Raw genomic sequence first — 12,781 nt, forward strand, 5'->3', positions numbered from 1 at the left:
ACTCGGAAGTTAGGCCGTACGCTTGCGAGGTCTGTAACAAGAGGTTCAAGCAGAGGCACGAGGTGAACGCGCACAAGCGCAGCCATAGCAATCCGTCTTTCCAGTGCGATATCTGTTCGAAGATGTTCGTGCACAAATCGCATCTCACCAGCCACAGAAAGAAACACTTGTGCGAGTTCTCAGAGTTCTGCAAGGATTGCAACAAGGGTTTCGTTACGAAATCGGCATACTTGAAGCACGTGAAGGTGCATCACGAGAAGGTGTCGCACATTTGCGACATCTGCGGACATCGTCTGAGCACGATGAGCGCCCTTAACGAGCACAAGACTACGCACGATCCCAATTATGGAAAGGAGAGGTCGCACGTTTGCGACATATGCGGAAAAAGCTACTTGACCGCGCGCAATCTCAAGACTCACCTGAAAACGCATCTTCAGCTCAGCTCGTACGTCTGCAACATTTGCGGCAAATCATTGAGCAGCAAGAAAATTCTCGAGACGCACGTGAAAATGCACATCGGCGAGAAAGATTTTGTCTGCGAATTTTGCACTAAAAGCTTTGCGGCGAAGGAGTATCTGGTGAGTCACAGAAGGATCCACACCGGTGATAAACCTTTCAAATGCCATCTCTGCGAGAAAGCGTTTACTCAAAGAACAACCCTCACTGTGCATCTGCGATGTCACACAGGTGAAAGACCCTACAAATGCCATTGCGGAAAGGCTTTCATCACGAAGAACCATCTGACTAACCATTACAAAACACACGATCTGCCCAATTTGGATTTCTCATACGAATTTGCGGAGCAAAAAATAATAACTCAAGAATTATAATTGATCAGTATCGCTGATTGCTTTTATTACACTGATCTCCTCTTTTAGTAACTTTCGTTAGCATATTATTAGAAAATTAAGTATTTTTCTAACACATCCTACTATTATATTAAGAATAAAGTTATTTTATATTTGATAATGTATATTTTGTTAAAGAAACAAAACAACTGAAGATTGGAGAAAGATCGAAGAGCAGGAATTGGATCTGTATATTTATATTGGAATTACGCTTATTAAAATTTAAATAAAGATGCATCTTAAGTTTGTTGTAAGTATTGATGAGTCAGGAGAATAAATCGTATAGTGTTGAACGGAGTGTTTTTTTATTATATATATTTATATACAATTATTTCATGTGCTCTATAAAATAGTAAAAATAACAAATTAAAAAAAGAAATATTAATTTTGTTTATCCTAATTTGATTTATTTTTAGGTACAGTGATGAAGCGAAGTCGGTTTTAGTGAGTGTTGTTGCTTTGGAAGAGAAGGCTGAAAAAGAAACGAAGAAGTTGAGTAGTAGTGATGTTGGGAAGAAAGTAACGGCGAAGAGCAGGAAGACGAGGGAAACACCGAGGACTAAGAGGAAGACGAGAAGCGTGAAGAAAGATGAGGATTTCGAGTACGTTCCTGGTGACGGTGACAGCAGCAGCAAGACGGAAGAGGATGAGCCCATCCATTGTGATACGTGTGACACTATCTTTAAAAATCATCTCACCTTTGGGCTTCACTCGCTCATCCACAACGCCGATGACAAATATTCGTGTCACATGTGCAATTACAAGAGTTCCTCGAAGTACAACTTCGAGATGCACATCAAAGCGCACCAGGGGAAGACAGGCTACAAGTGCGAGATTTGCAACAAGGCGTTCACCATAAGCACGCACGCCGTCGAACACAAGAACTTCCATACCGGCGAGAAACCGTTCCAGTGCGAAATATGCGGTAAGCACTTCATGTTCTCGTGGTTCCTGACATCGCACAGACGATCCCAGCACTGGGAAATAATGACCGGGAAGCCACTGGTCAAGTACGATTGCACCATCTGCAACAAGCACTATACCAGTGCCACCGGTCTACGCAGACACAAGATCAGCAAGCACAATTACCAGGGAATAGATGCGAGCGTTCTGTGCGACATCTGCGGCAAGAGTTTATCTAGCAAGGAGAAGCTCAAGTTCCATAGGCGCATCCACACCGGGTACAAACCGTACTCGTGTCAGATGTGTTCGAAGAGCTTTACCAGGAAGGAGCAGCTCAAGGAACACGAGAGAGTGCATACAGGCGAGAAACCGTTCATCTGCAAGTTCTGCGGAAAGGGTTTCACCCAGCGGAGTCCTCTGAGGATTCACGAGAGGACTCACACGGGCGAGAGGCCGTACATCTGCAGACTTTGCGGCAAGGGATTCATCTCGAAGGGTGTCATGGACACGCACATGAAGAACTGCGAGGGTGGTCAACATTCGACATTCATGCAGTGAAAAATAAAAACCTCTTTAAAGTCGCGTACCAGTTTTCATTGATTCTTCTCTCTCCTCATTTCGTACACTTTTTTTTATTATAATTAGATTGAAACTTACTTCAAATTGTATTCTACAATTAGATATGAGATATATTCTGATTTATTTTGTTAATAAAATGGTTATTTATTACAAATATATATTATATGCAAACCAATAATATTATTTTTTTTATCTCCATATAGAACCTAACTCAAGGTACTTGTTAATTTATTATTAGTCAATCATTTGTAACTTTTCATTTCGTAATAGTGTTCTATGTTCTACGAGATATTCCAATAATAGTTTCTAATTTTTAATTATCTTTTCTTTGTGTGTTGCAATCTTCTTGGAAACGAGTCTAATGCGATTTCTAATTGTATTTCTTTTTAGTTTCGTGGACGCGAGCACATATTTATCTGATTCTTTAATTTTGAAGACTCTGGACGATATCAAGAAAGAAAAGGATGCCGGCAGCGGCGAGGAGGACGATGACGAAATAATGGTGGTGAAGGTGGAACGTAGACCGATCCGCACAACGAACGAACCCAAGATATTAATAAAAGAGGAAGTTACTAATGAGGACGATGATAACGAAGATTACGATGGAAAGATAACCGACTTGGATTGTGTGCTATGCAAAAAGAATTTTAAGAGTGCCAGCGAGCTGTGGAGGCACAGCGCTCAAGTTCACGCCGCAGGATTGTGCGACATCTGCGGTAAACCGTTTGCGAGCATCGAGAAGCTAAACATTCACCGACGCATCCACACCGGATACAAACCGCACGCTTGCAGGACTTGTTCGAAGAGCTTCACCAGGAAGGACCAGCTGCGAGAGCACGAGAGAGTCCACACGGGTGAGAAGCCGTTCATCTGCAAGTTCTGCGGCAAAGGTTTCTCGCAGCGGAGTCCGCTGAGGTTGCACGAGAGGACGCACACCGGTGAGAGGCCGTACATCTGCAGGTTCTGCAGTCACGGGTTCATCTCGAAGGCCGTCATGGATTCGCATATGAAGAGCTGCCAGGGTGCCTGATTTCTAGTTGTAGTTATCTCTTTCAAATATATATTTTGTACTTTAATCTGCATCCGCAAATCGCTACCCAAATAAAAACAATCAATCCTCCCCCATTGTTGACTCCATGGAATTGTTTAAATTCAATTTCATTACGTTGGTTTGAAAACAACCGGCAATTACGAATTCAGTGCAGTTTGGAATATAATTCTAAAAAGTTTCTAATTGGTAAGAGTAAAGGTGATGTAATTTAGTTGTTGTAGTGTTTGTGCGTTGATCGGGATGTTAAGAACCGTCATGGGTTGAATATATTTCTGATCAGGAATAATTCGTTGCAGGGATGTTGAGGATTTCTTAATACCGATAGTTTCGATAAAGGAGGATAGATTGGTGGACGGTGGCGGGCGGCCGACGTGCGACATCTGCAACAAGGGATGCAAGAACCAGAGAACGCTCAGGGAGCACATGAAGATCCACAACAACACCTACAACTGCGAGCAGTGCGATCGAATGTTCAAGAAAGTGCTGGACTACATCCTGCACATGACCTCGCACTCTGCGGACGGAAAGTTCCAATGCGTTAACTGTGATTATGCGACCGGAGAGATGATGGATATAACGAAGCATCTGCTCGCGAGGCACGAGAAGACTTGGAAGTACACGTGCGGCATCTGCAAGAAGGGATTCAATATATTCAGCTGGTTCAAGGAGCACCAGAATTTTCACACGGGGCAGAAACCGTTCGCGTGTTCTTACTGCGAGAAGACGTTCATGTATTCGAGGCATTTGGCCGCCCACAAGCACATCGTGCACAAGGATCGAACCGATGGCGACGTGCACGAGTGTCTTCTGTGCAAGAAGCAGTACCAGCACAGGAACAGTTTGAAGCTTCACATGAACAACACGCACGCTGGGAACGTGTCAGTCTGTGAAGTGTGCGGAAAGCAGCTTTCCAGCAAAGAGAAATTAAAGTTCCACATGAGAATACACACCGGATACAAACCGTTCAAATGCTCGTACTGCGAGAAGGCTTTCGTGAAGAAGCCGTTGCTCATCGAGCACGAGAGGATACACACGGGCGTCAAACCCTACAGATGTACCTACTGCGAGAAATGTTTCTCGCAAAGAACAAGCTTAGTCATCCACATGCGAAATCACACAGGGGAGAAACCCTACAAATGTCTCATCTGCGCAAAGGGCTTCGTATCTAGGGCCATCATGAATTTACACTTGAAATCATGTAAAGGTTGTTATTAATGATACACATCTAGTTAATAAATATTATTATTTTTATCATGTATTTATCTTCCTTACAACTTAAAAAAATCACTATAGTTGATCTTTATTATATATAAAACTTCAAATTTATTTTTTTTATTTGCAAATAATGTAATCGGCAATATCCATGTAGACTGTAGCGAATATGTTTGTAGGAATGCCATCGACAAAGAGGAACAAATCATTATTGTCAGCAATGCGGAGCTGAGGTACGCTTGCTCGGATTGCGATCAGAACTTCGAGGGAATCGTGGATTTCTCGTTGCACGTGCAAAACCATCTAGCCGACTCCTCCAAGTCGTTCGCGTGTCCCTTCTGCGAATTCACGACCATTTTCAAGCGATCTTTCAGGAACCACGTGCGTCTACACGCGGAGGAAGAGTTCCGTTACGAGTGCGAGATCTGCAGCAAGAAGTTCATCAACAAACTCCCTTACGAAGAGCACATGATCCTCCATCAGGGTTTGGACATTTATCAATGCGATTGCTGTCCGAAGCGGTTCGTGCTGGAGAGGTACTTGGCCATTCACAAGAAGCTCAATCACGAGCAGGAAAAGGACGCAGAGTGTGAGATGTGCGGCAGAGCGTTCAAATTTTCCAACAGTTTGGTGCGACACATGCGGAGCATCCACAAGATCGGAACTGACACGACGAAGGAGTGTCCTGTCTGCTACAAGATACTCTCTAATCCCTACAACCTCAAGATGCATATGCGAGTGCACACAGGAGAAACGCCCTTCATTTGCGACGTCTGCGGCAAGGGTTTCACCAAAAACTACAAGCTCAAACAGCACCTTAATGTTCATCAGAAGTAAATCATTCCTAAGTTTTATTGCTCTTTAAGAAATGTATCTACTGTAATATAATAACGTAGTAGTAAATAGTTATTTTACTTTCATTCGCCTACAAAATCGCGATATCCAAACATCGCTATATTACTGCACTGCAGTAATTAATATTTGGGCGCAGCGTTCGATCAAACAACATTTCAGTTTCTAAGGTAACTGCCCTAAAATATACGTATTTCGTGCGGTTCTCGTGAATGTATATTTTTGAGTGACAGGTAAAAAGGTTTTTGTAACGTCTCTAGCAAATTCATGAGTTTCGAGCAGTAAGAATGGTAAGTGGAAGAGAGTTTCGGGATTCCTTGCACAGGCCTCTACCGAACGCGCCTAAGCAGAGGAAGTGTCGCATCGTACCTGCGTTTACGGTGCAAGCCCTCCAGAGAGGCACCTGCGTTCTACCTCCACCCACCTGCAATCCTTACCAGGAGAATGTTCCGAAAAACACCGTCTTCAGATCTGCTTATGTCAGGGGAGAACTGCCGGTGACCGCTGATGCGAAACGGACTAAATGCACTTGGAAGGTAAACATGAATAACTACACCTCACGAAATAGCAAAACATTCTCGGAAGCGAATTTTAGAAGGACATACATAAACTCGATTACTCGCACATTCTACCCACCTTCTTCGATGGTTTATGCGAACTGGAGGACCCCTACAGGTTTCTGGCGCTGCAGGGTATCTCTGATCTGCTTGACAAAGGTGGCCAGAAGATATTTCCATGCGTTCCGCAATTGATCATTCCGATCAAAAGTATTAGAACAATAATCTTAACATCATTTAGTATAATAATACACACACATTTCTTGCAGATGCGCTGCGTACAAAGAACAGGTCTATAATGATTGCCACGTTGAAGGTTCTTCAGCATCTGGTTAAATCTTTCGATCTGATCGGCGAGGCTTTGGTTCCATACTACAGACAACTCTTGCCCACTCTGAATTTATTCAAGGAGAAGAATGGTTTGTATTCTTTATATATTATTATTAGTATTAATACAATTCAATCGTTTAGTAAATTGCGGAGATGGACTGGACTACAGTCAGATGAAGGGAGAAAATTTGGCGGACGTTATCAACGAAACGCTCGAGACTCTGGAGGAATACGGCGGTGAAGATGCGTTCATCAACATCAAATACCTGATTCCCACCTACGAATCTTGTGTTTTGAACTAATCTACATAGATTATCTCTGAACATTGCAGTAAATTAGAAAATGCTCGAGTTGCTAGAGAGCGTACTATATTATTTAGACCTATGAAACCACAATGAAACTTACAAAATATATACTTATAAACTGTTGAATTATTACTTTAAATTGTATTTAGTAAGATATTTGTTACTAGATAATTAAGCTTATAAGAATTAGTAGCTGTTAAACATTCTTTATCGATTTTATTTCATTCAAGATCCTAAACACTTTCAACCAGTATCAAGTATGAAGTTTACTTGCTGTAGATGTGCAGCCTATAGGATGATGTTGAATTATTCAACAAATGTCTGGATGGTTTCAACAATTGATTTATGCTAAAGAAAATCGAACAATTCGTTAATTGTAGTAATTTACTATTCCAACATCTAAAAAATCACATTTGGTTCATCAAGAATCTCAACATTGATGGAAACAGAACCTCTTTTATATTCTTCTATATTTCGGTGTCGGGTCGGAAATAAATATAAAATACAATATAGATAATTGATTTAAAAAGGTCGATCGTTTAACCGACGACTAGGGAGCCGTCATCGGCGAAGACGTATGTTGGTACTTCAAGATTAAGAGGTGCTGGACCCTTACGAATCCTTCCCGAAGCATCGTAGTGAGAACCGTGACACGGACAGTAGTAACCTCCGAAGTCTCCGGCGTTCGCGATTGGCACGCATCCCAAGTGAGTGCACACACCGATGACGACGAGCCATTCCGGTTTCTGGGTACGCTGAGAATCACTCTCAGGGTCACGAAGCTGGCTCAATGGGACACCCTGTTCAGTGGAAATTTCGCTGCCAGTCCTGTGTCTGATGAACAAAGGTTTACCTAAAAAACACAACCACATTAGTCACATCTGATTGTGCTTAATTGAAGATATGCAAACCTCTCCATTTAAAGGTGACACTCTTGCCTTCGGGGATGTCAGACAACTTGACTTCAATCTTGGCCATAGCCAAGACATCAGCAGACGCACTCATTGAGGAAATGAAGTGGGTCACGACGGATTTAGCTGCATAAGCTCCGCCAACGGTGCCAGCACCAGCAATCAAGTAAGTGAAGTTTTTGCGGGTGTCTTCGGACTCAGTTGACTTCTTGTCTTGGCGTCTGTACGAAGACCAGTCTGGCACATTGATATCAGTGTGAGCAAACCTGACTTGGGTGGTGACTCCAGGACCAGAGCACACATAGAAGTTGCCTGTGGGCAAGCTCTTGGCCAAATTGCCATTGGTTAACAACAAGGTTGGTGGTTGGGTGACATCCTTCTTTCCGATGACAGCAGCCTTGTTGCTAGTCTTGTAACTGTTACTCACCACTTGGCTAGTGGACTTGATGAGCTTGGAAAAATTCCCAGTCTTGATCATCTTCGAGGGCTTTCCTGCTCGCTGGACTTTATTATATTATGCAACGAAATAGTTGTTAACCACCGGACTGAAGCTCGCCCTGATATAATGATTTTTCACGTAACAATTGCCAACACAAACTTTACGAATCCACCAACTCTAGTAATCGATATTAAACTACGTTCATTGCGTTCAAAAAGTTTTGTATAGTTTTCTTTAGGTAATTTGCTGCTGATTTCATTAATTATACTGATTAATTATGGTACAACAAACACATAACACAAACAAATAAAAGCAGTTTGCTTATTTTAATATTTATTATTGTAATTATTTAAATTTTATTATATATTAAAAGATAAAATTCATTATTAAAATTATCAAATGTGTAAAATATGATTATAAAGGATAGGATACTTTATATTTTGAGAGTTTTGATGTGTTATAATTTGGATTTAAAAATGAAAACATGTTGATGTTTCTTTCCTTAAAGGATATCTTATATGAAAGTTATATAATCGCAATGGTCATGGATGATGGTTGGGTTGCATGTTGTTGTTTGTGCAAGAGAGACAAACACAACACAGCTGACATTTGTCAGAAAAAATGTGAAGTATCTGCACACACAGAAAGTTTATACACACATATTGGCTCTAACACACAAATAATTCGCGATTCATTATACAAATTACGCAAAATTCGACCTAAAAATAATTCCACGGTGCTCGCGTTCCTCACTCATATGGTGCAAGGCGTATGCAAATGGAGGGTTTAAATGGTACAGCCCAAAAATAAACATTGGACTTGGTTGTCTCCGGGTAGTACGAAACATCGGGCGCAAATCGACGACTTTGTGTGTCTTTTTTTTACTTCTTCATATTAATATTATTGATTTACCTCCAATCAATTTGTCAGCTTGCAATAAATTATCAGTGGAGAAATGGGTAAGAACAAAACAACCCTTGTTGTAGTAGTACAAAAGTTATATCTTTTGTTTTATTGTTTGTTATTGTAATCATGTCTGTTATCAAAAAAAAAATATGATTAAAACAATGTGTTGTCATGGTGCTAAGGTATGTTTAATCAATTTGTCAGTTCATATGTTTTCATTGGAAAATTGCTGTTTAGCAGTCTTGATATTGAGTTTGATTAAAATTGTTCTTGTTGTTGGTGGGTTCAAGGTATGTGAGAGTAAACAAATTGTTGAAGATGAGGTCATCTTTCAGGGTTTTTGGAATAACATTACAGAAATACTCTATGATTTCAGATTGCTCTGGTCTGAATTGATTTGGTGAAGGATTTATATTTGAAGAAAGAAGGCAACATGAATCAGAAAAACTCTGTCTTCAAAGACATCTACTATGAGCCTTACAGACATCTTCATAGGTCCATGATTTACAGTCATGCCAAAGGTAGTAACTCATGTGTTCTCCACAATAGCGCTTATATTTAATAATGTACTATTTGTTAAAGATAACCGCGACTTTATACAACGGATGGGATTGATGTACAGATTGCCTGTTCACGATGGATGCGTAAATACTTTGGCATGGAGCTCCAACGGCGAGTACATCCTCTCCGGATCAGACGATCAGCATCTAGTCATAACGCACGGTTTCAACTCCAAAGTCTTGTACAATTACCGCACCAGCCATCATGCCAATATCTTCAGCGCGAAATTCTTGCCTTGCCATAATGACCAGCAGATAGTTTCGTGTTCCGGCGATGGTACCCTCTTGCATACAGGTAATTAAATGAAGCTAAAAGGATAAAACAGAAATAATTTTGTTTCTTTAGATTTGGCGAGGCCCAAGGAAAGTTTGAAGAACCAGTTCAATTGCCATGCGGGCACCACGTATGAGGTGATCACGATACCGAACGATCCCAACAGTTTCTTGAGCTGCGGCGAGGATGGCACCGTACGCTGGTTCGATCTTCGCATCAAATCAAAGTAAAAAAAAGTATAAATTATATGTTTTGAGTTTTACCATTAACAAAATTTCTTTTTGTTTTCCATTCTGAATATGTTAACGAATCGCTAATTGTTATTCTCCGTGCAGCTGCAACAAGACCATATGCAGAGAAGATGTGTTGATTTCAACGCCGTGCGCAGTTACCGCTTTGGCCATAAACCCTATGACTACCCATCACTTGTCCATTGGATGCTCAGACTCGGCTGTTCGTCTATATGATCGTCGTTGGCTTTCAACTCAATGTTCATTAGACGTGAATGGTGGTACGCCGTTTTGCACGTTCATGGCACCAAGAATGGAGGAAAGGCCGTACAGGATCACTTCTTTGGGTTACAGCGAAGACGGAAAGGATATGCTAGTTAGCTATTCGTGCGACCATCTTTACCTATTCACATTAAGAGTATGTGGATCTAATTTATAATCGAATATGTTATTATAATTTGTACTTTTTCTAGGAAGCCAAAACTAAGGAGATCAAGAAACCGCACTTCTCGCAATGGGATAAGATCAAATATTTGGCGAATAAGATGGGCACCAAAAGGGAGCGACGGTCGCCGCCTCCGGTAAGGCGTTTGAGACTTCGCGGAGATTGGTCTGACACTGGACCAGATGCTAGACCTGAAAGGGAGACCACTTCTAGCGTCAGTAAGTTGAAATTCGCAAGAAAGCTCTTTAAGAATGGTATTTATCATATAATTTATCGTAGGCGTGATCAGTCAGGCGAGACCACAACTGCAAACCACGTTGATGCAAAGGATGACCGATGTACTATCTCGAATGTTGAACGATCCCATGACCAGGGCTGCCCTCAGTGCTGGCGGTGAAGATTCCTTGGACCATGGAAATCCGGAAAACCCGAGACCTGCTGAAGAGCCTCAAGATCAAGAACCAATCGAGCCCGGCGGTATAGATGCGGACGCTCTTCCCGATTTACCGCCACCTGTCCTTCCGCTGACTCCACCTCCAGTTATCGTAGAGCCAGCTCCAGAAGAAGAAGATGTGGTAATGCGGAGCGAAGATTCTATCGAAGATGTTAATATGGATGAGAGTGGCGAAAATAGCCAGAGGTTTGTGAAAGCATTGTATTTCTCACTTATTTACCAGAATATTATTTTTTTTTTTAAATATCAACTATAGCTAACAAACATTTTACAAATGTGCATATATGTCTGGTAACCTGTAGACGAACATATGTTTTTCTTTTGTTTTTTGATGTCTGTGCCTGCTGACGTTGGGTCTTGTAATTATTTTTCAGTTCAAATAACACACCCGCATCTCCCAGTTCAGACAGTAACCAATCCGTATCATCCACAGTAAACACATCAATTGTCACTAGGCAGTTACGTAACCGTTTGTCAATTTTGCGCAGTTTACGCCAGGGTTTTATAGAGCAGCACGGCGCTGAGCCGTCCGTTAGTCTCAGGTACTCCGAACAGAGTACCTCGAATTCAACCATTAGCCTGTCGACCAACAACTATGTAAACGAGGGAACATCCACCGATCAACGTAGAAACGTAATTATTTTCATTTACAGTCCGAATTTATAAGTTTCATTATACATCAGATAAATTATTTGCAGAGTTCGAATGAGGATGTGGATTTCGATGATTGCGATTGCAATGATGACTCCGATTCGAATATGCCCGGAGCAAGAGACGGCTTCTACGATACCTTCGAAACCGAGATGAAAATGAAATACGTGGGTCACAGGAACGCGCGGTTAGTACTGTTTGGGGAAATATATTATGTGTAGGAATTGTAATAGGATCGGTAGTGTTTATCCTTTCAGCACAATGATCAAAGAAGCTACGTTCTGGGGAAACGATTACGTGATGTCCGGCTCGGATTGCGGACATGTCTTCGTTTGGAACAGACATACGGCCGAACTGGAGATGCTCCTCCAGGCCGACAATCACGTCGTGAACTGTCTTCAACCGCATCCAACTTTGCCATATTTAGCTACCAGCGGTATAGATCATGACATCAAAATTTGGGGTCCCATACTGGAGGACAACGATTTCGATCGCGTTCATGCGCACGGTGTACGATGATCTTATTACGCTAAACCATCCAAACGTTTTACTAATCGTTCGAATTTTGCAGCTGATGAAGCGAAACGAAATTATGCTGGAGGAAACGAAGGATACCATAACCGTTCCTGCCGCCTTCATGATCAGGATGTTGGCCTGCTTGAATCAGATCCGACAGGGTAGGCGGAACCGCGGCGATAACGAGCAAACCTAAGTATATTCATTACTACATTCAACGGCGGGTATGATCATTATATTTTCAGTTTTGAAATAGTGATTTTGTGTAATTAGCTGTTACCATCACCATTACCCGCGTTCGTTGTTACAAAGACAAAGTTTTTTTTTTGTTGCTCAATTTAAATTTCAGTCTCGTAAGTCCGTGTGTACACACTACTATTTATTAGTAGGCAATGAGAGTAATACCCCGAACGTAGATACGTTTTTCTATTTGTTTTTGCTTATAATTGATTGAATTGGGTTGTGTGCTGCCCGGCAAACGTTTAGCTTCTATTAGTTGTTGATATAAGTTGTTCCTTGCTGACGTGCCATTTGATTCCTTTTCGATTATTAAATACATAGTATATTATATAAATGTCATCCATTTGCCCTTTACTATGTGAATTATATTACACATATATATATATTGTAAATTTGATTATTATTACAACTAGTTTCGTTTGTAATTATTATAAAAGATACCTGATTTATATTGTATTCATCCGTTAGCGGGCTATACAAGAATATAAACGTTATACATATAAATAAAATCATATTTT

At 41.2% G+C, this 12,781-nt stretch overlaps 6 protein-coding genes across 8 annotated transcripts in view; 5 read left to right on the forward strand and 1 right to left on the reverse strand.

Moving 5' to 3' along the window:
* The window catches only part of LOC108569298, an 11,522-nt gene extending 9,097 nt beyond the window's left edge, over positions 1-2,425 (forward strand). The window contains exons 10-11 of the mRNA XM_017930803.1: positions 2-826; positions 1,265-2,425. Coding sequence (XP_017786292.1) covers positions 2-826; positions 1,265-2,309 — 1,870 coding nt within the window. The 3' untranslated portion in view covers positions 2,310-2,425. The remainder of the gene's footprint in view (position 1; positions 827-1,264) is intronic.
* A 404-nt stretch (positions 2,426-2,829) lies between these two features.
* On the forward strand, positions 2,830-3,360 carry LOC108569299 (zinc finger protein 239-like). Its single transcript, XM_017930805.1, has one exon. It carries the CDS (start codon positions 2,830-2,832, stop codon positions 3,358-3,360), a length of 531 nt encoding a protein of 176 aa, XP_017786294.1.
* Positions 3,361-3,636: 276 nt separating this feature from the next.
* Positions 3,637-5,430, forward strand: LOC108569300 (zinc finger protein 62 homolog). The gene is made up of 3 exons (XM_017930806.1): positions 3,637-3,640; positions 3,707-4,579; positions 4,751-5,430. Exons 1-3 carry the CDS (start codon positions 3,637-3,639, stop codon positions 5,428-5,430), a joined length of 1,557 nt encoding a protein of 518 aa, XP_017786295.1.
* Positions 5,431-5,434: 4 nt separating this feature from the next.
* On the forward strand, positions 5,435-6,912 carry LOC108569304 (parkin coregulated gene protein homolog). Its single transcript, XM_017930811.1, has 5 exons — positions 5,435-5,615; positions 5,706-5,981; positions 6,041-6,212; positions 6,272-6,421; positions 6,474-6,912. Exons 2-5 carry the CDS (start codon positions 5,733-5,735, stop codon positions 6,632-6,634), a joined length of 732 nt encoding a protein of 243 aa, XP_017786300.1. The 5' UTR covers positions 5,435-5,615; positions 5,706-5,732; the 3' UTR covers positions 6,635-6,912.
* A 95-nt stretch (positions 6,913-7,007) lies between these two features.
* LOC108569303 (cytochrome b-c1 complex subunit Rieske, mitochondrial) lies at positions 7,008-8,144 on the reverse strand. Its single transcript, XM_017930810.1, has 2 exons — positions 7,549-8,144; positions 7,008-7,490 (listed from the first exon to the last, which is right to left on the reverse strand). Exons 1-2 carry the CDS (start codon positions 8,024-8,026, stop codon positions 7,177-7,179), a joined length of 792 nt encoding a protein of 263 aa, XP_017786299.1. The 5' UTR covers positions 8,027-8,144; the 3' UTR covers positions 7,008-7,176.
* A 418-nt stretch (positions 8,145-8,562) lies between these two features.
* LOC108569320 (DDB1- and CUL4-associated factor 6-like) lies at positions 8,563-12,667 on the forward strand. Of its 3 annotated transcripts, none has more exons than XM_017930830.1 (11): positions 8,563-8,946; positions 9,270-9,414; positions 9,476-9,748; positions 9,800-9,953; positions 10,063-10,375; positions 10,431-10,620; positions 10,682-11,042; positions 11,345-11,489; positions 11,555-11,694; positions 11,750-12,017; positions 12,079-12,667. In XM_017930830.1, exons 2-11 carry the CDS (start codon positions 9,327-9,329, stop codon positions 12,217-12,219), a joined length of 2,073 nt encoding a protein of 690 aa, XP_017786319.1. In that variant the 5' UTR covers positions 8,563-8,946; positions 9,270-9,326; the 3' UTR covers positions 12,220-12,667. The 3 variants fall into 3 exon arrangements, with proteins under 3 accessions (XP_017786319.1, XP_017786317.1, XP_017786318.1); XM_017930828.1 differs by having other exon boundaries at positions 11,231-11,489; positions 12,079-12,666; XM_017930829.1 differs by having other exon boundaries at positions 8,564-8,946; positions 11,231-11,489; positions 11,765-12,017; positions 12,079-12,664.
* Positions 12,668-12,781: the final 114 nt, after the last annotated feature.

Source organism: Nicrophorus vespilloides, unplaced genomic scaffold (assembly GCF_001412225.1).
Source record: "Nicrophorus vespilloides isolate i.1.1-1 unplaced genomic scaffold, Nicve_v1.0, whole genome shotgun sequence".
Classification (NCBI taxonomy): Eukaryota; Metazoa; Arthropoda; class Insecta; order Coleoptera; family Silphidae; genus Nicrophorus; species Nicrophorus vespilloides.